This window comes from Mytilus galloprovincialis, chromosome 5 (assembly GCF_965363235.1).
Source record: "Mytilus galloprovincialis chromosome 5, xbMytGall1.hap1.1, whole genome shotgun sequence".
NCBI lineage: Eukaryota > Metazoa > Mollusca > Bivalvia > Mytilida > Mytilidae > Mytilus > Mytilus galloprovincialis.
In genome coordinates this window covers 59,079,769-59,107,275 of record NC_134842.1, presented here as the reverse complement: position 1 = coordinate 59,107,275, position 27,507 = coordinate 59,079,769, and the positions used below count along the sequence as shown (strand labels likewise).

The 27,507-nt window shown below is 32.9% G+C and overlaps 1 protein-coding gene across 1 annotated transcript in view; it reads right to left on the bottom strand.

The window, feature by feature from the left end:
* Positions 1–27,507, bottom strand: part of LOC143076147 (density-regulated protein homolog) — a 45,719-nt gene that overhangs the window by 8,714 nt on the left and 9,498 nt on the right. The window contains exons 4-6 of the mRNA XM_076251820.1: positions 19,959–20,049; positions 18,389–18,556; positions 10,499–10,638 (exon numbers count right to left, since the gene is read on the bottom strand). Coding sequence (XP_076107935.1) covers positions 10,499–10,638; positions 18,389–18,556; positions 19,959–20,049 — 399 coding nt within the window. The remainder of the gene's footprint in view (positions 1–10,498; positions 10,639–18,388; positions 18,557–19,958; positions 20,050–27,507) is intronic.

Genomic DNA, 27,507 nt, shown 5'->3' with positions numbered 1-27,507 from the left:
GACTGAAAGGAGGTTGTAAACAAATCAACAATAGATCACGTTTACTACTTTCGGTTTTAAAATGAAACGAAAACGGGAAGTGACACGTGGATAATAAATTCAAAACGAGTCCGGATTCATCAGAAAATTGTCATTTTTCGATTTAATTTCCTTTAGTAAGAGATATATTTGTCTCTCTCGTTTAATTGATTCTAAATGATTTCATATTTTACGTTTACTTTTGAATGTCTATAAATAGTCAAAAAGAATACTTTCACGCATGCGTAGAACACAGTACAGGAAGCACCTGTTTAACATCGTGAACTTTTTGAATAAACACATTAAAGTTCTTTATTTTAAATGGAAATTGTCGAAAGCTTTTGATGAAAAATTTAAATCAAATATGACGAAAATACCTTTGAATGACGAATCTACGACAAACTAACTTAAGATTGTGATCGTTTGGGAAATATTGAAATTCAAATGCGAACTGTCCGGGTTGTTACATTTTTTATTAATGACGAAATTATACTCCTGGTTGTTAAAATGCCGACTGACAGATTTTCCTGGGGAAATAAATATGATGGTCATTCAATGATGGGGTTAATTAATAAATTACGGATAAGTGACCCATCTGATGGCGATAAGCGGATTAGTTGTAATCACAACTTGTAACACCTGTTGAAAATGTTAATTACCTGGAGGTCATAAACTTGTCAAAAACATGAAGACAGGTAGATTTATGGTTTTTATTGCGAATTTTTTTTTACACTTTCAAAATTAAAGTGACGAAATTGATTTGAAATACTTTCGTCAATGAGAAAACCTTTTCGTAAAATACGAAAGTGACGAGCGCTAGCATTACACTTATTTTATTTATCGAAGGAGAGAAATAACAGCTTCCGAACAAATGCAATTGGATTTCAGTTATGATTTATATTTCCAATGGGTTCAAAATAGATGATCAGGACTTATTTTCGCAATTGTCAAAGACATTGCTGATAATACAAGTTTCACAAAAAGCTGGCAGGAATTGTATACATGACAGTGCTAACAAGACCAGACGGACGCAGGCCGTCCGGTATTTCCATGTCCACTGCAACGCTTTAAGACAATAAAAAAAAACATTGTGAGGCTTATATTCTGAGAAAGGGGATCACTTCGGTTCCTATATTCCGAAGTTCCATGAACAGAGGGGCCACTGTACTTGTTATATTTTTGTGATGTCAAGAGGGAAACTTTAACATTAAATACTTTTGAATTGAATGAAGGTACTTTCGGGAGAACAATAAAATTCTGTTGGAAAATGAATATATATTGGTTGGTATTTTGAAATTAAACAAAAATCTAATTAGTGTCGGATTCAAGGGGAATACTCATGCATAAATTGGAAAATGTCCAAAAAAATATAATTTTCTGCATAATATGGTCCCAATTTTTTTTCGCCTCGCTCGACTCGGCGACAATTTCGCATCCACATCGGTTCAACCCTGGCTACGCCACTGATTGGCGACAATGTTAACATTTTCTAAATTTACCACTTTTTAAGATAAAAACCTGGATAAAACAGTTATATGTTGTGTTAGTACTTTATTACTCTGTTTTAAAAATTAAAGCCAAATAGTATCATGACCAACTTCCAACGGAGCTTGTTTATGTTATCCATGCCCACCGTCATTTTGCACCAAATTTATGAAATTTTGCAAGTCTTTTCGAATAATTCTCTAGAAAATATTTCAATAGGTTTTAAAATTTATATTGTAAATATACACACTGCAGTTATTCATAGATAAATAAAAAATATATTGTACCCTTACATCCAATCACAGCGCTCCTAATTTGACTTCCTTCACCTGCCTTGGGTACACAAAAGGCCAACCTAATGCTGGGAAAATTAAATACTACCGTTTTCCCTTTACAGGAAATATTTATAAGTTTTTACTTTTAAACTTTTAAAGTAATTCTAAATTATCGTTACAGCAGTACTCGAGTTATTTGCGATGAAATAATATTTACTGTTTTGCGTCTTATTTTGTTCTTCTTAAAAAAGGGGGATGCTGATTGCGTAAGTCAAAATAAAGCACGTGTTCTTCGACTTGTGAGGCTTGTATAGGGTATATTGGGATACGGGATATTTGCCATTTTAATTTTAGGGATACGGGATATTTGTCCTAAAAGTAAATGGGATATGGGATATTGATGCATTTATAAGGATATTGAATTTTTAACATGAAAAAAAAATAAGTTGAATTTAAAAGTTAAGTACAGAAATAGTTAATTACATCTCACTTGATAAAATTGCCCCAAAAAGTTTAATATTAAAGATCATTTTAGTGCTTTGTTGATTTTAATTGAGTTAATGGTCGTTTTATTTAAAAGTCACCCAAACCCAAGCGAAAAGTATAGATCTATTTTCGATATTTATATGCTCATGTGTATTGATAATTTTAAAAGTATTTGTATTGCTTTCCATACTTCGTTCCTTATTGTTAATTTTCCTTTTTTGGATGGTGATGTTCCTTTGGCACTATCTTACAGTGTTTGTATATCACAACACCTCCGCTATGCCTGTGTCTGTTGTAACGTTTTGGATTTTAATGAACGAAATCTATGTATTACTGGTAAATAATATTAAGTCAGGGATTTCGTTACCACAAATCACTTAAAATCTTTACTAAATTACAGATTTGGTTTTGAAGTTTGGTTCTACCTGTAATTTTTTTTATTTCAAACGGGATAGCACATCCTCATTTTACGGAGATGTTGTTTACCGTGTCATTGGATGTTGGATGTGTAATGATTGATAATTTAGTCTCAGATGCATTACTTTTTATTAGTTGTAATTGGCTTTGAACTAGCTGTCAGTAACTGCAAGTACTCTCAGATCTGTACTTAGTGTCTTTTTGTTGATGGGATGTACAAGTACTCGGTCACGTCCACTCTCTGTTTTTGTTAGATGTATTTCTATTTGTATCCATCTGATGAGTTAAGCCTTTTTCAACTGATCTGTATAGTTCGTTCTTATGTTGCACCACTGTCCCAGGTTAGGGGGAGGGTTGGGATCCCGTTAACATATTTAGCCTCGCCACATTCTGTATGTATGTGCCTGTCCAAAGTCAGGAGTCTTTAATTCAGTGGTTGCTGTGTTACATATTTGTTTTTGTTCATTTTTTTATACATAAATTAGGCCGTTAGTTTTCTCGTTTGAATTGTTCTACATTTGTCATTTCAGGTCTTTTTATAGCTAACTATGAGGTATGATCTTTGCTCATTGTTGAAGGTCGTACGGTGACCTATAGTTGTTAATTTCTGTGTCACGTGGTCTCTTGTGAAGAGTTGTCTCATTGGCAATCATACCACATCTTTTTTTATATTATATGCTCATATGCATTGATAATTTTCTTGAAATAATCATAGATTTTTGTTAGATGTATCCATCTGATGAGTTAAGCCTTATTGTTGTCAATGTTTTCATTTGTTTTGATGCTTTATATGGTTACAGGATATTTTATAGTGTTTTACCTCTTATTTTTTACGTGGCGTGGCGAGGATCTTCAGAGGTCTCCACGTTTTACAGATTGTTCTGATGTGCAACGGCTGTTTTGCCATACAAGCTGGGGCCGAGGGACGTCAGAGCACGTCCCATATCAAAAAGTAGATATTTCGCTGTATAAACTATGTTAATAACGAATAATTAATAAATAATCAATGTAAATTAATATATTTTCTTTCTATTACTGGTGTTGTGAGGAAGGAAATTAAAAAAAAGTAACAAAAATATTGGGATCTATGTAATTCATAAAGTTCAAGATCACAGAGTCAAATGTTGTGTTATTTCTTTGCAAAACAAGGGCTGTGCAAATTTTGCCTGCTGTAAAAATATTGCAACAGTTAAGTGTAATGTAGATACATTAGCAGAAAGCTTTCTTGTGTTAAATTTTGAGTTATTGAACTTGCATGCTAAATATCCACTTTTTGATATGGACGTGCTCTGACGTCCCACAGTCTCAGCTTGTCTGGCAAAACAGCCATTGGATGTCAGAGCAATCTTGGTTAAGAGACAGGGTTGCGTCCTTCTGTTCTTTCCAACGTAGGTTAACGTGTAGGATGAAGTTTCTTATCAATGAAAGAAGAATGCTATCAAAATTATATTTTACAGTCAAATGCATCACGGTTTGAACAATTAAAAAAAAAGTCTGAAATTAGACCCCTTACACTAAATTTATCGTTTAACATCACATAAAAGAGATTGTTATACAAGGCTCTAAGATGGAACACTTCTTCTTTTGGACACATACATTATATATTCTTATTTAACACTAGAAGGTTTTCTTAGAGTCAAAATTGTTGACGTTGTGATGATGAGGAAGAAAATGGGCTTGGGAATGAATTTATAATGATTTTTTGGGATATTTCAAAATAGTTTTAGGGATATGGGATATTTGTAAAAAATTATTATTGGGATATTAGGGGTAAACATTATAGGGATACGGGATATTGGGATAAAAACTTAATGGGATATGGGATATTGATACCCCCACTAAACAAGCCTCACTTGTTAAACTGTTTTCTTTGCAACTGGATTATTAATTTATTTATTTAATCTAAATTATCATAATCATTTGCTGAAACTTAGTTGATTAATTCGACAAATGGATCGTCTATCCTCTGATAGTATTCTCCTGTCTGGTTTGTTGATCTACCTGTACAAGCTCAGGTACAAGTGATTAGCGATCTTAATCCGGATATCCCTCAGGCGTTAGAACTGTGTTGGATTATAACATAAAAAGCCTAAGGGTTATGCAATTACATGCATTTGATTATAATTGATAAAAAAAATGGCGTCGGGCTACATAAAATGAATAAGTTTTGAACGATGGCGGAAGACAATTTAACGATGGCGCAAGACAATTTAACGATGGGGCGAGTCATTTGACGATGGCGCAAGACATTTGAACAATGGCGGGCGCCATCGTTAAACAGGCCATGGAGATCCCTGGTTATAGTGCGAAAACCAAGAAAATGCTTATTTGGGCCCTTTTTGGCCCCTAATTCCTAAAATGTTTGGACCAAAACTCCCAAAACCAATCCCAACCTTCCTTTTGTGGTCATAAACCTTGTGTTAAAATTTCATAGATTTCTATTCACTTTTACTAAAGTTAGAGTGCGAAAACTAAAAGTATTCGGACGACGACGACGACGCCAACGTGATAGCAATATACGACGAAAAATTAAAATTTTTGCAGTCGTATAAAAACTTAACACTTAGCAATTAACCATGAAAATGAGGTCAAGGTCAAATAAAACCGGCGCCACTGACATAGATCATAAAATATTTCCATTCACCAAATATAGTTGACCTATTGCCTATAGTATTAGAAAAAAAGACTAAAACTTTGACCACTGAACCATGAAAATGAGATCAAGGTCAGATGACACCTGCCAGCTAGACATGTACACCTTACAATCATTCCATACACCAAATATAGTAGAACTATTGCATACAGTATAAGAAAAACAGACTAAACACAGAAAAATTAACTTTAACCACTGAACCATGAAAATGAGGTTAAGTTCAGATGACACCTGCCAGTTGGACATGTACACCTTACAGTCCTTCCATACACCAAATATAATAGACCTATTGCTTATAGTATGTGAGATATGGACGTGACCACCAAAACTTGGTTCACTGATCCATGAAATGAGGTCAAGTGAAAACTGTCTGACAGGCAGGAGGACCTTGCAAGGTACGCACATACCAAATATAGTTATCCTATTACTTATAAGAGAGAATTTAACATTACAAAAAATTTTGACTCTTTTTTCCAGAAGTCACTAAACCATGAAAATGAGGTCAAGGACATTGGATATGTGACTGACGGAAAATTCTTAACATGAGACATCCATATACAAAGTATGAAACATCCAGGTCTTTCATCTTCTAAAATATAAAGCTTTTAAGAAGTTAGCTAATGCCGCCGATCACTATCCCTATTAAGCTTTCTGCAACAAAAGTCTCAGGCTCCACAAAAATAGGTACATGCAATGAATGCATCAAATAAAATACTAATATATGCATCCTTATGTAATTGAAAGAAATATTAGTTAAATTATACACTTAAAATAAAGCTTATATCTGATCTTCACTGGTGGTAAGCAGATGGTAGTAACATAAAGTTATGGTTAGGCAAAGAAGGGAGACCCATTTTCATGCATTATAAGGTTCACTTCTCAAACACAAAAATCATTAATACTCTCTTTTTTTTTAATAAAGTAAAGTTATGGTTAGGCAAAGAAGGGAGACCCATTTTCGTGCAGTATAAGGTTCACTTCTCAAACACACTAATCATTAATACTCTGATTTTTTAAAATAGGCAAATAAAGAGTTTCAAACCTGTCATTCATGAATATATTATATGTTATATTTGTGTATTTTTATACATAAGACAGATAATAAAGCAATTTCGTCATTAAATATAGTTGACGACATATTGCTTCAATAAATTTATTATAGTATCTAAGAAACAACATTACCATTAAAACTTAACATTTACCAATGAACCATGAAAATGAAGTTAAGGTCAGACAGACAAATACACCTTACAATCATTCCACACACCAAATATAGATGACCATTGCTTATATTTTAAGAAAAACACACCAAAACATAAAATCTTAACACTGAGCAATGGACTGTGAAAATGAGGCCTAGGTCAAATAAAACATGCAAGACTAACATAAACATCTTAAAATATTTCCATTCACCAAAAACAGTTGACCTATTGCATAAAGTATTACAATAAAAGACCAAAATACAATAAATTGCTTCGCCAAGTGCAGCTGGATACGACAGCAGAGGTCAAACCCTGAACCGTTGGGGCAAAAATGGACACAATTTTCACGCTTGATACCGGTTTGAATTTGGATTGTAATTAAATTTTTGACACATAATAGGTTTCTGACACAGAATAACTGTAGTCAAAAATTTTAGAATTGGTAATATGATTTGAATTTATACTCAATTCAATTGTTTGCTTTAGAACCCCCTTTTATTTATTTGATCATGCAATTCACTATGCTGTTGCATATTGACCCCAACCTAAAAAAAATAATTATACCCTCCCCATTTTTTTTCCTTTCCCCCCTCCTCCAAATTTTTTGTTCACCTCTCCAACCCTTTTTTCCTACAAAATTTCTTTCCCTCAAGTTATGGTCATAATTTCAATTTAAATTTCCATTAGAGATGCAACCATAATTACCCATTTAATTACACCTTGTAATTTAAAAGTTTGATAATAGATAATTAATACATCAGCATAATTTTAATAGTAATTTCTTAAAGTAAATTGACAGCTAATCACCTCAAGAAAATACAATAATTCTTTATACATAATTTTAAAGCAGTGTGAGGGAGGAAATCCAACATATTATGTTTGGATTACATTTGGATTACCTCCCTTACACTGCTTTAAAATTGTCTTTATTGTCTATTAATGATAGAAAAAGGAAGACATTTAAAAATACCTAGAGTTAAAAGACTATGCACATCCTGTAATACAATGGAGGATGAAGCCCATTTTATTTTATACTGTAAAAAAAATGATAAACTAAGAGATAACTTTATAGGAATGTAATTAAACATATGCCAGATTTTATGTCCTGGCAAGAAAATGAAACCAGATGCTCCTCAGGGCGCAGCTTTATACGACCACAGAGGTAGACCTAAACAGTTGGGGCAAGTATGGACACAACATTTAAGCTTGATACAGCTCTGAATTTGGATTGTATTTAAATAGTTGACACAACATAGGTTGACACAGAATGAATGTGGTCTAAGAACTTAAACTTAAAAACTTAAAAGTTTTAAATTGGACATTTACCAATTATGGTCCAATATCCAAAATCTAAATACATGGTTAGATTCAGCATATCATAGAACCCCAAGAATTCAATTTTTGATGAAATCAAATAATGTTCAGTTTTAGACCCTTTAGACCTCAATGTGGACTAATTTGATAACCGGGCCCAAATATTAAAAATCTAAATACATGGTTATATTCAGCATATTGAAGAACCCCATATATTCAATTTTTGTTGAAATCAAACAAAGTTTAATTTTTGACCCTTTGGACCTTAATGTAGACCAATTTGAAAACAGGACAATACTGTGCAATTGAATATTTCTTGCTATTGCGCAAAACTGTGCAAATGAAAATTTCTTGCTATTGCGCAATATTGTGCAATTGAAAATCTCTTGCTATTGCACAGTATTGTGCAATTGAAGATTTCTTGCTTTTGGGCAATAATGTGCAATTGAAAATTTTTTGCTATTGCACAATACTTAATATAATAATGTTGGACCCTGATTTGGACCAACTTGAAAACTGGGCCCATAATCAAAAATCTAAGTATATGTTTAGATTCAGCATATCAAAGAACCCCAAGAATTAAATTTTTGTTAAAATCATGCTTAGTTTAATTTTGGACCCTTTGGACCTTTAATGTAGACCAATTTGAAAACAGGACCAAAAATTAAGAATCTAAATACACGGTTAGATTTGGCATATCAAAAACCCCAATAATTCATTCTTTGATGAAATCAAACAAAGTTTAATTTTGGCCCCTAATTCGTTGGGACCAAAACTCCCGAAATCAATCCAAATCTTCCTTTCGTGGTCATAAACTTTGTGTTAAAATTTCATAGATTTCTATTCACTTATACTAAAGTTACTGTGCAAAAACCAAGAAAAATGCTTATTTGGGACCTGTTTTTGGCCCCTAATTCCTAAACTATTGGGACTAAAACTCCCAAAATCAATCCCAACCTTCCTTTTGTGGTCATAGACCTTATGTTAAAATTTCATAGATTTCTGTTTACTTATACTAAAGTCATTGTGCGAAAACCAAGAAAAATGCTTATTTGGGCACTTTTTGGCCCATAATTCCTAAACTGTTGGGACCAAAACACCCAAATTCAATCCCAACCTTCCTTTTATGGTCATAAACCTTGTGTTTAAATTTCATAGATTTCTATTTACTTATACTAAAGTTAGAGTGCAAAAACCAAATGTCTTCGGACGACGACAACGATGACGAGGCCAACGTGATACCAATATACGACCAAAAATTTTCAATTTTTGCGGTCGTATAAAAATTAAATATCTTCTTTGCCCATCAACCTCAAAAGAAGTAGAAAGCTTAGGGTCCTATTTTAAACAGGCATTAGAACTGAGGACAGGGGACTCTTGATTTATTTATAAAATATATTTATATATCATATAGATAGATTGTTTTGCTTTTTTTTTGTTTTTATGGTTTTGTTTGTTAAATGTTTTTTGTGTATGTTTTAAATTGTTTGTCACAAACTTATTGTTCAGAGTTTATATGACAATAAATATTTGAATTTGAATTTGAATTGAATTAAATTAACCAAGAAACCTGGTTTTCCCTCTTTTTGGCCCATAATTAAACTGTTAGAACCATAACCCCCAAAATCAATCCCAACCTTCCTTTAATAGTAATAAACCTTGTGTTGAAATTTTATTGATTTCTATCTAATTACACTAAAGTTATCCGGAAACCATCTATCAATGGACGACGCCTACAACACAACGACGATGTGATACCAATATACTATAAGGTCGTATAAAAACTTCATTGAACCACTGAGGTCACGGTCAGATGACACCTGCCAGTTGGACATGTACACCATCCAATCATTCCATACATGAATTTACAATTATAGTAAACCTATTGCTTATAGTATCTGAGAAATGGACTAGACAATGAAAAAAACTTAACCTTGTTCACTGATCCTTGAAATGAGGATGAGGTCAGATGAAAAACTTCTGACAGACATGAGGACCTTGCATGGTACACACATACTTAATATAGCCTATATCCTTTTACTCCCAATAAGAGAGAAATCAACATTACAAAATATCTTAACTTTTTTTCCAAGTAGCCAAGTAACCATGAAAATGAGGTCAAGCACAATGGACATATGACAGACAGAAACTTCATAACATAAGCATGATAAGGCATCTATATACAAAGTATAAAGCATCCAGGTGTTCCAACTTCTAAAATATAAAGCTTGTGCTTTCTGCAACTGTAGTCACAGATTTGACAAAAGGGGTCCTCTGCAGGATTTTTTCAGGAAGTGACAACCACTTTAATGTTGAAATAAGTCATTAATTATAATTCTCAGAAGGAGATTAATTGATTTATTACACTGTACTTATAATTAGCTAGTTTAACAAATCATCAATTTTCTATTTTTCATAAAGAATTTTTATCTTGTACTCATTTCCTGCAAAGACCAGTTTAAAATTGTCAGATTATAATTATAATAATAATGATTTCTCATAAGGAGTCAATGATAACCTAGTATATAACATCATTGCTGTCCTGTTTGTAACCTTACAATCATCTTGAACTTCTCAATATCTTTGTAGGGGTCTTCAAAACATAATTTTTGAAAATATCAAAATATTACAACAAACTCCTTGTTTACCTGGGGCCATTTCTCAGGAAGGAAGTCAAACAGATCATCTTTAACATCTCCTTGTATTTCTATTTCATCTTCTCCTTGTATTGATGACCCACATGAAAACTTTTTAGAAAATGCTTTACTTGCATCTTTCAAATCTATATCTGAAAAGAAACAAAAGCTCCATGCAAATAATTATTTATAAAATACTTATCAACCGTCTTATGCAGCTTAACACTTTCACTACTGAATTTATTTTTTTCGCGGGATTCCCTGGCCGAAATTTATTTGCACGAGCCGTTTGCCTGACCGGGATTAAGGGGGTACCCAACACTATACCCCAAAAAAATCCTGTCGTTTAATTTTTCTTAATTTTTTTTCATTGATAAACTAGGCCAACCTCAACATCTTGTAAAAATTTTGAAAGATTTGAACCATAGGTTTAAAAGATTTGGCAACTCAAATATGGCATCTTTTACACACTAGTATCGGCCAAAATTGGAAGTTTCTGAAATATGGGTATAGGGTTGAATTTGTTAAAAATTTTAAAATTTAATCCTTAATTGACAATAGCATAGCTAATAATGATAGCTGAGGTGAATATTAGTTCACTGATACCCCTTCCTTGTAAGTTTTTTATTCCGGATTAAAAATTTTGCCAGAACTTTAATAGGGGGTATCAGAATCAGCCCCGAAAAGTGAATGCTGTGCTTCTAGTATTTGAAGAAGATTTTTTTTTTTTTTTTTAAAAATGTGTTGTTTAATTTTTTCATAAAACTAAGCATTTGGAGTGCTATACTAGTCGGTTGTTCTTGCAAAATTATTTTAAAATTTAACCGTTAGATTTTTTGGTATTTAAGTTTAAATTACGCCCCACCCTCAAATTGGTTCATTAAATAAGAGCAAAATCTATTCAAAAATTACATAATGGCCATATTTTTGTTCGTCTTTAGAACTAGGCCTTAGCTATTTGGCATGTTGATGTATCATCACAGGGTTAAGTGTCTTGCATCATGATGACCTTTGTGTGACCTTCAAATGTGACCTCAAGGTTAACTTTATGGGTTTTTTCTCGTGAAAAACACAACCATGTAGGCCATAACTTCTTTGCCTTTTGACCTAGGCCTTACATCTTTGGCATGTGGATGTATCATCATGAGGTGGTGTGCCTTCTTAAAATTTTGACCTTCATGTGACCTTGAACTTTGACCTCAAGGACGATAAATGTGGTTTTTGGTAAGAAACACTTGTACGGGCCATGACTTTTATGTAGTCAGTATGAATTCATATTTTATTTAAAAAAAACCATATTACACAAGCTTTAATCGACCATACAACAATATAGAAAGATTTATGACATGTCAACCCATTCAATGCACACGGAATAAATAATGGACATGTAGTCACATAAAATAGTTTGAAAAGGGAATCGTTTCTATTGAAGCGCAGCGTACGTACTTAACTACTCAACAGACAGCAAAGTGAAAACTTCCTAGAAATCAAACAGTAGGAGGAGTTATGGCAATTAACTATATACCAATAATGGGACGGACGGAAGGACAGACGGACAGGGGTAAAACAATAACCCCCCGACTTGACTTTCAGTTGCAGGGGTAAAAAAAGGATGTAACTGATTTTTCATTTGAGATACGAGCTGTTGAAATTAAAAGCATGACACGCCAAAAATACACATGATTTATCATGTTCATAGGGAAACGCTTTAAAGTTGGCAGATGCTTTACATGATCAAGATTTTCAATTTATTGGTCTTTTGGCCAGATTCAAAAATATACAATTCAAAACTTAACGACAAAACCATTGGTGCAAAGAACCACGACTCATAAGAGATGAAATAGAGCTGACATCCTTATACTGTTAAATTAAGTTCGTTAAACATAGAATGTTTTTAGTATTTCTGCAGAGGTTATGAAAATTAGATACAACTGGTTTTTAGTTAAAAGCACGGCAGTTACAAGTTTCACATTATTTTTGGGGCCCCTTATTATTATAGAGAATGATTACTCTATTCAGTAATAATCTTGAATTGAGACTTGAGAAGAAACATTTTCACTTGTCACTTGCAATACCACCACACTTTCTTTTTTATATTTATTTCAAAATTGCATTTTGGTGGTTGATTATCCCTCTGGGTATCTTCTAACTTTTTACATGAATATAAATCATGCAATAAATATTCAATTGCACTTTAAAAAATATGACAGCAATTATAAAATTATAAATTATTCGTAATCTTTTTTACATTACTACATGTATTACTAAGGCCATAGTGTATTTCCTTAAAAATCAAACCTCATGTTTTGTTTAAAAAAAAAAGTATTGTGGAGTCAATTCAGTTTTGATTTAATCAATTTGATAAGAAGATCTACAAACATAAGCATTGTGTAATTGTCCAGGGATTCTTATTTATTTTGTTAAAATTTTATTGTCGGAGGGAGCTACCATTTGAGGTAGGAGGGGTCCTGATCCCGAAATCCCGGCTTAAAAAAAAACGAAATCCCGAGGTCCAGAAATCCTGACATCCCGAAATTCGAAAAAAAGAATTTCCGGATATCGAAAGGGTCAATCCCTAAATCCTGACCTTAAAAACACTTGATCCCGGAGTCCCGATAAAGGTCCTATCCACCCTCATTGGAGGAGGGGTGGGGGCTTGGATGAAATTTGAAAAAAGGCAAGACAGGCTTTTGAACAAACAAAGGCAGGATCAGTAATTTGGCATAACAAGCAGGATGACAATTTATGAAAATAATTTCAGTAAACTAATGAAAATTGCAGGTCCGTAAAAGAATGAAAAATAAAAAATGCAGGACAATAATGATGATTACAACTATAAAAAAAAATGCAGGACAAAATTTTAAATCCTAGCCCCCCCCCCCCTCAAATCAAATGGTAGCATCCTTAGACTTTTGACTTTTTGTACTTTATTTCATTTTATTTAAGACCTAGGCATTGCCAAGTAAAAAACAAAAACAGTTATGGTACTTTCTCTTTCTGTTTCCCTCCTTTTCTAACGTCCTGGTTTTCTTTTGTTAAATTTATTTCACTTCGAAATTTCCATATTATGTCTCATTGAAGATTCATTTATTGAAAATGAGTAATTTTAAATGAATTAAAAGATTAAAAGAATAACAAAGGGTGTACAGCTGGTCTTAGCAATAATGTAAACATTCTAATCATGATCTTTTAAAAGCTTACATTTTGCACATAATTTTAAAACGTAGCAATGAATTAGACTATGAGTAAGAGTTATTTTTTCTTAGGTGTTCTGTACCCCCTTAATTTCACATGTGCTTCAGCAAAAACGACCTCGTAGTCTTGGTCATTGAAAACTCGGGAACCGTAGCGAGTTGTGCGGTCAAATTTTGATAAAATGTAGATAAATATCATAGGTTGAGCGTCCGTAACCTTTTCATAGAGTGAGAAGCAGTTTACCTTAAAAACGAGTGTCGAAAACGTAGATTGATTGAGTCGGAAGATAATTTTTGTCATTGCCTACTGTATATCACTTTCACTTCCATTCGGCCACATTTCTTAAGCACACGTGTGTTTCAAAATTCTATTTCTATGAGCTACTGAATTATTTTCTTTCAAAACCCGTTTCCGTTTTCGTTTTCTTTGCAATAATACTTGTAAATCGAGACTGTCGTTCACGTAGATTTTGACCGCCATTTGTTTACGGTTTCGAAAGAAGAAAGATAACTCGGGCTCGATAACGGACAATAACTCTTCGAGACGAGTTGTATAATACCCCCAGCGTTGATGTGCGATTACTGAACTAATTAAAAATAATTGTTAACTGCAATACTAATCGATGGAACTTCATTACTTTATGACTTAACCCCAGTAATGCCTTAATTCTTCCACATGCTTTCTAATAAATAAAAGTAAATGAACCCAAAAAGTGATTTCTTTTTAAAAGTTCTAAATCCATGAAATTTCCAATAAATTTGATTTGGGTCATGGGGGTTGTATAATATAAAAAAATATTTAAGCATTAATAAGTGTACTACAAATAAGCAAATATTCAGCTGTATCTCAAGATAAAGAGCCTAGTGAATTTTTTTTTTTTTTTTTGAAAATTGTTGAAATTAAATTTGAACTATGTAGTCAAAATTTAGGATGTATAAGATAACATAAAATTGACAAATACATCAAATGATGTTTGTTAAAGCAGCACAAATAAATACCAAAAGCTGGCAATTAAAATTTATAAATTTATTTTCATCATAGTTAAATTTATTAATCCCATGTAGTAGAGGTAAAGAAGATAATATATGCAGACAACTACTGGGTACTGTTTTATTTAAACTCATGATATGTACACACAGATGCAAGTCGTTGAAAACTATTGCCAATAAAGGACTGCGCTTTAGCGCATAATACGCCCGTTGCTCTTTTAACTTGTCTTTTATTGGAAAATTCCCCCTTTTTTAAGCATAAAAATTCATATCAAGAAAATGTGAAATCTGAAATTTATAAAAATTGAAAGGGAGCTTACATCAATAGATATAAACAATTCACCAAAGTTTCATGGACATTGGTGAAAGCCTTTTTGAGTTATTGTCCGAAGTGTTAAAAATCCCCCTTTTTTTATGAATAAAGCCCCATCAATCCAAAACTTAAAATCTGAAATTTATAAAAATTAAAAGGGAGCTTACATCAATAGATATAAACAATTCACCAAAGTTTCATGGACTTTGGGGAAAGCCTTTTTGAGTTATTGTCTGAAGTGTTAAAAATCCCCCTTTTTTTTATGAATAAAGCCCCATAAATCCAAAACTTAAAATCTGAAATTTATAAAAATTGAAAGGGAGCTTACATCAATAGATATAAACAATTCACCAAAGTTTCAGGGACATTGGTGGAAGCCTTTTATGAGTTATTGTCCGAAGTGTTGAAAATCCCCCTTTTTTATGAATAAAGCCCCATAAATCCAAAACTTAAAATCTGAAATTAAAAAAAAAACGAAAGGGAGCTTACGTCAATAGATATAAACAATTTAATACCAAAGTTTCATGGACATTGGTCAAAGCCTTTTTGAGTTATTGTCCGAAGTGTTGAAAATCCCCCCATTTTTATGAATAAAGCCCCATAAATCCAAAACTTAAAATCTGAAATTAAAAAAAAACGAAAGGGAGCTTACGTCAATAGATATAAACAATTCACTTAAGTTTCATGGAAATTGGTGAAAGCGTTTTTGAGTTGTTGTCCGAAGTGTGGACGACGGACGGACGGACGGACAACGGTATACCATAATACGTCCCGTCCCGGGCATATAAAAAGGGATTAAAATACATCATGTCCTTGTTTTACTGCAAAATGCAGTTTTATAATTCATTGATGGAAAGCTACACCAGGGAGCTGCATGATATAGTTTTTAATAACATTTGGAAGCTATGAAATTTGTTTTAGTTTATAATACTGCATACTCATTGAATAGGAGGATTCATATCATAAATTTTGATTTTAAAATTGAGTGAGGACAATGGAAACTATTTTTTTTTTATTTTCTGTTTATATTGTTGGGTTATTTAATGGAATGGTTTGTCAAAAAGTGAATAAAAATTACGTGAGTGAGGTTGTTATACTATAACCATTGTTACCAGTCTATTAATTAATCTTTTACAAGCAGCAAGTGTTACTTACATATAAGCCTATATATTAATGTGGTATGAAGATACCTGCTTATGTGTACTAGTCCCATAAACAGTGTTAATTTAAGAAGCTGACTTACAAGGTGACAGCTACAAGACCCTCATGTGGTCCCATTATCCCATTTCCAATTTGATCAGTTTTTTCTCTTACTTCTTACTACTACATGCACTTGGCATCTGAGAGAAGAAGCAATTTATATACCATTTGAAGTCCCTTTTTGAACACAAAAAAGATGTTTCCTAGTGTTAAAAATGGTTGCTTAAATTGGCATACAAATTGTAATAAACTTTAGGCACTGCCGCACTGGTCATTCATCTTTTGTGTTAGTGTGCAACATGAGGGGGGAGTTCTTCCTCATAATTTCCAAAACAAAAAATTTAACCCCTATATTGTTTTCAGAAACATACAGGAACAGTATTATTTTACAATAATAAATGATGCCATCTCAAGATTAATCAGAAACAACGGACAACACCTTATGTTATTTCACTTTGGGAAAAAAAATCACTTCCCTTCTGCAAAAAAAATTTTTTTTTTCCCCTTTCCAATTCTGAAAAAAATAATTTTCCCTTTCCTTCTAAAACAAATATAATTTTTTCCACTTCCCTTCTTGACAATGTTTTTTCTTTTAAATGAGAAAGAAAACAATTTGTTACATAAAAATAATCATCTTGGCATCTTTCAGGATTTTTTTACTCTCTGTCAACATTATTTGTTTTTCAAAACAACTTTTAAAATTTTTGTATGCTGAACAAGACTTTTAAAAACCTCTGTCACAAGACGAGATACATCATCAAAAATAATTTACACTCGATTAAAATACGAATAAGATTGCAGAATATTGTCTCATCTTTCGAAACCACTTTTATGTAAAATAATAAATCTATGAGATGTAACAACACATGTTTTTATGTACCGCACTATTTATAGACTCAGCTGTCAATTGTGTCAATATCCGGTCCTATTTTAAATGAAAGTGGACTTTCGTTTTGTCGACCTACATACTGCAGTACAGCCTTTCAATGAAAAGAAATAAAACCCGTAGCACTACAGACTCCTGAGAGTGTCTAAAACGATGATAAAAGACTCTGACTCAATCGGTAATGAAAGGTTGAATGTCAAACGGCAACGAGAAATAATTATTTACAGTCGTGCACCTGATGGCGACAATCAAAGTCTCGATTTCAGGTTGTTTTACAAATATCCTTCTCACAACTCCAAAATATACGTACAATCACTACTTTTGTTCAAGTTAAACGACTTTCATGACCACAGGTTAAGTTTTCTCAATGTTTCAAATCGAAATGAAACTCCTGACAACGATTGTTTATGATTCCGCCATTTTGTTTTTCACGAAGTTTTTTTTTCTCAACAATCTTTGAAAAAACATATTTTAACAGTGTTTTTACGCCCGATACTAAAATATCGAATGCATTTGGTGTTTATCATAACATCCATGGAGCAACAGGGCCAAGAAACATGTTTAAACGTTATTTTTACTGTTTGCACTGTGACTGTCTAAAAATAGAAATCTATGTATCCTTAAGGATACATTCGGCATCTACACGGGGGTGCCAAAAGGATACATTCGGCATGCGCGCGGGTGTGCCAAAAGGATACATTCGGCATGAAAGGGTTAAACCAACATTTAATCCTAGCCGTAGGTAAGCTATGATTGGCTTGGAGTTCATGTCAAACAATACACTTTTGAGAGGCATCCAGAATTTTAAATAAAAGTTAGCCTTTTCAATCATCACTTTTAAAGTGCATGCAACAATACATCAAAAATAAAGAATTAAACCCTGATAAACACTTATTAGGTTTTTTCCCTCAAGATATTGACTATTGTTTGGTAAACACTTCTTTAAAGAAGCTGAACCTATTTGAAGACACACTCATTTGTTTCCCTGTCTTCGGTTTTAGGATATTGAATATGCATGACCTAGTGCTCAGGAAACAAATATCACCAACACCACAAAATAGAATACCGGTACATCTTTATTGTTTTACAACAGCAATCAGTGGTTTTCATTTGAAAGCTTTCCAACTATCTATAATTTTTGATATCATTTATCTTATTTTTTCCAAGTATTTACTTGAAGAAAGAGCATAAAATGTTGTCAATTTTTCATTCCAAACCTTTATTTTCAAAGGGTACAAAGTGGAAAAGTAGGCATACTGAACACTAGTTCAAAATGATGTTATACACTAAATACAAAAGCTACTTGAGGAAGAACTTACCATAAGTAGCTAAACCCATAACAATTGTAACCATTTTCTTCTTTCCTCTCTTTGCTGTGCCTATTCGAACACCCTGTGGTTCTGTTTTTTTCTTTGCTTTCATTTGTCCTTTTCCACCTCTTTTTTGTCTTTTTTTCTCTGCATCACCCTCCCCACCTTCCTCTTCATCTGAAAACATACATGTAAAGAACTTGACTTAAAGATAGTTGTATTCATATCCAAACGAATTATTCTAAATAAGGACTGTTCTAGACAGACATGTGTTGAGAATATAATGATTTGTACTTAATTTTATAAAAATTTAATTAAAAACACTGTAGCTAGTTTCCAACAAACACAAAACACATTCAATTATATGTAGAACAGCTCAAATATCTATGTGCCTATATGCAATATCAATTTTAGGTGGCAGTAAAGAGTACAAGTTATGTTTTCCCAATTTTTCTGTTCCTATCATACATGTCATATATTTGGACATACATTTTTTTGTATATGATGGTTAGTTTAAAATCTCTTTTGCTCTCTTCACTTTTAGTCTACAATAAGGGCAAAATTGATTACAGAACATATAAGTTTTTGTTATGCATATTATGTTTATAGTTTCAGGCAAATTCCTGATATCAATAAAATGCTTCGCTGAGTGCAGCCTGATACGACCACAGAGGTTGAACCCTGAACAGTTGGGCCAAATTTGCATACAATATTCAAGCTTGATACTGTCTGAATTTGGATTGTTATCAAATTTTTGACATAATACAGGTTTCTGATACAAAACAAATATCAAGATCATTCAAATCTATTGTGCAATACTGAGCAATTAAAGATTTCTTCTTGAAACTTTATAAAAATTTTGAAAAAAAAATTGAACCCTGTAAAAAAATTTGAACCCACCAAAACTTTTTGAATCCCCCCTTGAAGTAATTATCCCCACACTTGATCCTTGCCTTTCCTTTGTAGTATGGATTCTTGTAGTACAATTTCATACACTTAAACACAAGTTATTATTTGGAAACTAGATATATAAAATTGAGAATGGAAATGGGGAATGTGTCAAAGCAACAACAACCTGACCATAGAGCAGACAACAGCCCAAAACCAATGGGTCTTCAAGGTAGCAAGAAACTCCCGCACCCGAAAGCCGTCCTTCAGCTGGCCCCTAATCAAATATGCATACTAGTTCAGTGATAATGGACGTCATACCTATGCTCATTTTTGGCCCTATTTTGCCCCCTTATTCCTGCATATATGGGGCAATAACACCCAAACTCAATCCCAGCCTTCCTTTTGTGAAATGGAACCTTGTGGTACAATGTCAGAGAGATCCATACTCTTACATACAAGTTATTGTCCAGAAACTACAAAAGTGCTTGTTTTTTTTTTTCACTTCCGCAGACTTTAATTATATACACAATTCACCATAATTTTGAAGACTATGGATAGCTCTTTTGTTGCAAATATTTATTTGTTTAGGTTAAACATTTGATTTTCCTCAAATATATAATCATAATAATTACTCATGAAATAACCTTAAGTAAATTTCAAACAGATTTTATACTATCACTGTCCAAACCTTTTATACTCATGAGCCTTTCAAATTCTTCTGGAAGATTTTTCTCTAACCACTTCTTGCATTTTTCATAATTTGGATAGTATTCACAATACTGAAAGTAAAAAAAAAAAACTAAATCAAAGCACTGTAAGCGCTGTAGGCAGTTAACCAAAAACCAAGGCAAACATAATTATGAAAACTGTGGCAATGTTGCTTCAAATTTTTTAAAGATTTTTAAAAAAGAACAAACATTAAACATTCATATATCATGTATATTGTACATTTATGTTCATTTAATAAATTAACCATTTTAAGGCAAATAATTCATATTTTATCAAGGTTTTCAAAAGCAACACATATATCAAGTATATTTTTTCATGGTCATGAGTCTGCAGTGGTACAAGTTCGCAATGATTGCAGTTGTTTTAATTGATAGTTAACGTTGGTATTAGTTGACTGTTAGTAGTTCAAGTAAACTATAGTACAAGCTTGTTAAAGTATGAATGAACTTGCTTCCCTTGAAAGAAAACTGAGATTGTTTTCTACAGTACAAAAGTTACTTGTCTATCCCAAATTCATGTATTTGGTTTTGACGTTATATTTGTTATTCTCGTGGGATTTTGTCTGATGCTTGGTCCGTTTCTGTGTGTGTTACATTGTAGTGTTGTGTCGTTGTTCTCCTCTTATATTTATGCGTTTCCCTCAGTTTTAGTTTGTTACCCCGATTTTGTTTTTTGTCCATGGATTTATGAGTTTGAACAGCGGTATACTACTGTTGCCATTATGAGACCCAAATCAGACAAATGTTTACTACTACAGGGATCAAAGGTGGGGTCTAACTGACCTGCCCATAGTAAATGTAAATGACCCCCACCTTCACCCTAAATCCATGGTGTCTAAGTTTTGGAATAAATGGCAGGTAATTATACAGTTGGTCAAACATTCTTGGGCTTGAAAGATATGTTTTCTTAAAAATGACCAGATATAATTCCAAATATAATTAAGGTAAATTCTTTAAACCTACTCATTTTTTTCCATCAATAAAATTTTATAATAAATAAAAAATATTTGTAATATAATGCTGTTACATAGCCTCCCAAATAAAGCTCCCATAATTATTCATTCCCATGGCAGCCTGACATTGGGCAAAGTCTAGTACACATCATAATTGGTTAAGTCTAGCAAAGTGATATGCATATGTGACGCCTATGAGATTGACCTTGAATGTCATTCAATCTTTTAGAAATGACAAACAGGAATGAATATGGTTTATTGGTTGGTATCTCAATCTTTTACAAGTTCTCAAAACACAAACAAGAGGGGTGGGGTGACCCTAAGGACTACCCTATATTTCATTTGATTTTTTTTCATTGTCCCATACATGAATATATATGGTTTAGGGGTAGGGATCTCAACCGTTATCAAGTTTTTAAACAGGATGGGATAGGGTGACCCGGCCAGTGACTTCCCCTATATTTCGTTTGATTTAGAGGTGGGGATCGTACATCCAACGGACGAGTACCGCATAAAACGGACACCTAACGGAAGCGTACCGAATAAAACAGATGAACAAGATATATGGAAAAATCAAAGGCGACAATAATAATACATGTAAATCGAATAAATATTCAAAATGTTTCTGGGTAACGGTTTTGGTTTGTTCTTCAAAAATTCCGCCAAAGGGCAGTGTCTGGCCTGAATAAGAACTGCTTGATTGTGAAGACATGCCTATACTCTAAGATCGATTATGAATAATAAGAATTCATGAACCTTAAGAAATCTGAAATACAATTGAATTGGCATTTCTGACGCGAAATTTTCAATTGGCATTTATCCATTTCAGATCCGTTCATCATCCGTTTTATCCGTTACACGTCCGGTAGAAGTCCGTTTCTCATTCGTTCAACATCCATTTTATCCGTTAAACGTCCGGTAGAAGTCCGTTGGTGAATTTATCTTCCAGACCTCCAACGGATGTATAACTGACATGTAACGGATTCAAAACGGACGAGTACCGTACAAAACGGACGCCTAACAGATTTTTCAATGGACATTTTATCCGTTGGACATCCGTTCAAAGTTTTGAACATGCTCAAAATTTTCCACCGTACAGAAAGGATGTCGACGGATAAAACATACGCTTAATGGGCATGCAACGGATATGGACGGACGTCTAACGGATAAGAACAGACGTCTAACGGATAAGAAAGGACGTCTAACGGACATGAACGGATTGAAAAAAGTTATCCATTAGGCGTCCGTTCGAGCTATCCGGTAAGGTGTGACCGAGGCTTTAGTTCTTGTGTCCCATACATGAATATATATGGTTTAATTAAAAGGTGGGAATCTCGACTGTTTACAAGTTCACAAACAGGAGGGGTGGGGTGACCGCAGCAATTTCCCTATATTTCATTTGATTTAGAGGTGGGGATCTCAACTGTTTCCAAATTCTCAAAATGGAGAGTTGGGGTGACCACAGGGACTCCCCCATATTTAATTTGATTTGTTATAGTCCCATACATGAGTATATATATATATATAGTTAAAGGGTGAGGATCTAGACTGATTCCAAGCTCTCAAACAGGAGGGTGTACAGTGACCCTAGGGACTCCCTTTTTAATTCATTTGATTTGTTATATTGTTCCATACATGAATATATATGGTTTATGGTTGGGGGTCTCGAGCGTTTTCAAATTCTCAAACAGGAAGGGGTAGAGTAGCCCCACAAACTCGAAGTCTCAGCCTATATTTCATATGAGAGGGGGTAGGAGGAATCCTGATCTCGAAATCCCGGGCTTAAAAACACCAGATCCCAAAATCCCAGGCTTAAAAACACGAAATCCCGAGGTCCCAAAATTCGAAAAAAGAATTCCCTAATCCCGAAAACCCGAGCTTAAAAACACCCAATCCCGGAGTCCCAATAAAGGTCCTATCCCCCCTCTCATATGATTTGTTATGTATTGTCCCATACAAGAATGTATATGGTTTAGGGGTGGGGATCTTTACCGTTTCTAAGTTTTCTAGAAGGAGGGGTGGGGGTGACTGCGGGGACTTCCCCTATATTTCATTTGTTTAGTTATATAGTCCCATACATTAATGTATATGTTTGAGGGGTGGGGATCTCATCCGTTTCAAAGTTATCAAACAGGAGGGGGTAGAGTGACCCAAAGGACTCCACCTATATATCATATGATTTGCTTACATTCAGGTATCATATAATCTAGTTGCACTATTTGTGAAAATAAAGTAAGAAACTTCCAGCTATTTTAAATGACCCTTCAAAATTGAGAAAAAAAAATACCCATTGAAATTGCAGGAAAATGTTTAGACTTTAAAAGCATCTCACCTGCATTATCAACATTTATCACTGATAAAGAAAATTTATACTGTCACCAGGAACATATTTATTGTTAGATATACTGTTCCCAGCTGTCACATTCTATTGGATTTTGACATTAAAATTTGTCAAAAAGTAATTTTGAGTTTCTGTACAAAATATTTTCTGTTTTTTCTTTCTTTAACATATATCTTTTGGTTTTCAATTTTAGTGTTTATATTTATTTACCATGCATAGATGTATTTTGTCACCTGTATGAAATTTTTTTAGTTGATCGCCAAATCCGGAATTACTCTTATCCGCTTCCGGAATCGCAATCAATATTGTAATTGGCATCCATTTTGTTTTCAATGTTGTTTTTGTCAGTCAGATACGATTTTACTCGAATTTACACATTATTTGTCGGCGATTTTCTGTATAAAGCTAGCGGTTGAACAAAATGAACATCACTGTCATGAATAAGATAAGATAAGATAAGATATTTTTATTCCAATTAAAGTGTAATAAATAAATTTAGTGTTTTTACTGTCTTCTGATTGGTTAAAATTATTAGTTTTATTTTCAATGTTGTCAATTTTAATGGCGACACGCCCACTCTGACGTTGTGTATTCATATGCCAACATGTGTGTACGTTGTTATTGCTAATATAAATAATATAAAAAGTTCTATGAGCCTTATTTTTGATAGAAATTTATTTATAATGAATGGCAATAATTTATTTCGATTTTATTGAACCATAAAACTAATTTTTGACTGTTCACATTTTACATAATCCGCTTTTTGGTGTTTATTTAAATAGATGAAGTTTAATTTGAAGTTATCATTTTACAATTGAACCAAATAAAATACTTTCTCAAAAATGCTATAGTTATATTGAACATTTATTCATTCACATCAAAATGTTTTGTTTTTAAATTCATTGTAATCAGATGTAATCATGATTACTTTGCCAATGTAATCATTAATTTAATCAGATCCTTTCAGAAATGATGTAATCATTAATTTAATTTAATCATACAAATGACAAAGTAATTGTAATTTAATCAATTACATTGAAAGTAATCGGACCCATCTCTGCAAGTTGCTAGCTTTTTGTCAGTCCTTTTTTCTCATCAAGATTCAACTAATGAACTATTATAAGAATAATAAAATAACTGAGTTCCAATGTCACAGGCATTGCTAATATGTTATCTAATCAAGGTACAAGGACAATAACTAAATAAACCAATCCTTCACAGGGTACAATAAAGATACAATTTTAAGGTGAAATTGGCAATAAAATCAAACTCATGTTTTAAAAATTTTATTTTCACTGATCATGACTATTAAAACCCTAATTTGACTTTAAAATACCGGGTAGCTTTAAAGGTTTACATCATATAAAATGAAAATTTTCATTCAATATCAAGTTGATGTGACCACAATATTAAGGTAAACTGCCTTAAGGCAAATCTTTAACATGATACATCATCATATGACCAAGTTCATAACTAAATATATAAATAATATATATATTAAAGAGTTTTTAAATTTTGTCCACGCTGTGCACAAAATAAGAAAAAAATAAAGCTGAAAATGCACCAAATATTTATATTCAATATGAATATTTACATTTTGTCTATTACTATATCAAAATGTTCACAATGTTCTTTATAATATCCTCCATGGTACCCTACCGGTTTCACTGTTTAACAGATTTTCACGGATATGTTTCCTGGCGATGTTGTCAGGGGTAACGTCTATTCAGATTCAGCATATCAAAGAACCCCAAGAATTCAATTTTTGTTAAAATCAAGCTTAGTTTAATTTTGGACCCTTTGAACCTTAATGTAGACCAATTTGAAAACAGGACCAAAAAAAATTAAGATCTGAAAACACGGTTAGATTTGGCATATCAAAGAACCCCAATAATTCATTTTTTGATGAAATCAAACAAAGTTTAATTTTGGCCCCTTTTGGCCCCTAATTCGTTGGGACCAAAACTCCCAAAATCAATCCAAACTTTCTTTTTGAGGTCTAAACCTTGTTTTAGAATTTCATAGATTTCTATTAACTTATACTAAAGTTATTGTGCAAAAACCAAGAAAAATGCTTATTTGGGACCTGTTTTTGGCCCCCAATTCCTAAACCGTTGGGACTAAAACTCCCAAAATCAATCCCAACCTTTTTTTTGTGGTCATAGATGTTATGTTAAAATTTCATAGATTTCTGTTTACTTATTCTAAAATTATTGAGTGAAAACCAAGAAAAATGCTTATTTGGGCACTTTTTGGCCCCTAATTCCTAAACTGTTGGGACCAAAACACCCAAAATCAATCCAAACCTTCCTTTTATGGTCATAAACCTTGTGTTTAAATTTCATAGATTTCTATTTACTTATTCTAAAGTTAGAGTGCGAAAACCAAATGTCTTCAGACGACGACGCCAACGTGATACCAATATATATATACGACCAAAAATTTTCAATTTTTGCGGTTGTATAAAAGTAGATATTGTTTGGCCCCCAATTCCTACATGTTTGGGGCAATTAACCCCAAACTCAATCGCCGCCTTCCCTTTGTAATATGGAACCTTGTCATGCTTGTGGTACAATGTCAGAGAGATCCATACACTTACACACAAGTTAATGTCTGGGAATTAGAAAAATGCTTGTTTTTGGCCCTTAATTCCTAAACTGTTGACCCAATAACCCCTAAAATCAAACCCAACCTTCTCCTTGTGGTATTAAACATTTTAGTACAATTTCAGAGCAATCAAAATACTTATACAGAAGTTATTATCCTGAAACTAGAAAAATGCTTGTTTTGGGCCCGAATTCCTTCACGGTTGAAACCATTTATGTCCCCAAAATCAATCCCAACCTTCATTTTGTGGTATTAAACCTTCATAAAAAATTTCATATAGATTCATTCATCTTAACTAAAGTTATTGTCTGGAAACCAATGTGTCTTCAGACGACGACGTCGATGATGCAGACGACAACATCATACATGTACTATTATGCGATCCCAAAAAAATTTTGCAGTCGTATAATTAGTAAATTACTAAGATGTCAATTTGTATTTGGAGCTTATTATTGTTCATAGACTACATGTACATGTGCTTATACACACCAGGATTTAACCAGGTGCTCCGCAGGGTGCAGCTTTATACGACCGCAGAGGTCGAACCCTGAACAGTTGGGGCAAGTATGGACAAAACATTCAAGCATGATACAGCTCTGAATTTGGATTGTGATCAAATTTTTGACATTACATGGGTTTTTTTTACACAAAACAAATGCCAAGATTTTACAAATCAATTAAAGATTTCTTCTTCAAACTTTTTAAATCTAAAATTAAATAGTTGACACAGCATAGGTTTCTGACACAGAATGAATGTGGTCTAATGAACTTAAAAGGTTTTTTTTGCCTTTGAGCAATTCACTATGCTGTTGAATATTAATCCTCTCAAAAAAATGTTTGAAGAAATTTTCTTTTTATTTATGAAATCTGAAATGAGAAAAATTTACCCCCCCCCTTTTTTTCACATCCCCGTTTCCCTTTTTCAAAACTGATATCAATTCAAATTTCTAATGGAGTTTGCAACAATAACTACTCATTTAAATACATCATAAAATATTAAGATGTAAAAAAACTGCTTGTTATCACTGAATGGTAAAGATTATTTAAATTTATCAGTTGGTAGTAAAAAGTGTATATACATTGTATATTGTATATAACAAAGATTTAAGTTGATTCTGGACAAAGAAAGATAACTCCAATTAAAAAAAATTCTTGCTATTGCACAATATTGTGCAATAGGATATTTCTTGCTTACTATTCTGGACAAAGAAAGATAACTCTAATTAAAAAAAAATTTGCTATTTCACAATATTGTGCAATTAGATATTTCTTGCCATTGCACAATACTGTGCAATTGAAAAGACTTGCTATTGCACAATACTTAATATAATAAGTTTAGATCCTGATTTGGACCAACTTGAAAACTGGGCCCATAATCAAAAATCTAAGTACATGTTTAGATTCAGCATATCAAACAGGCCCAAGAATTCAATTTTTGTTAAAATCAAACTTAGTTTAATTTTGGACCCTTTGGACTTTAATGTAGAATTTGAAATTTGAAAACAGGACCAAAAATGATGAATCTACATACACAGTTAGATTTGGCATATCAAAGAACCCCAAGGATTCAATTTTTGATGAAATCAAGTTTAGTTTTGGACCCTTTGG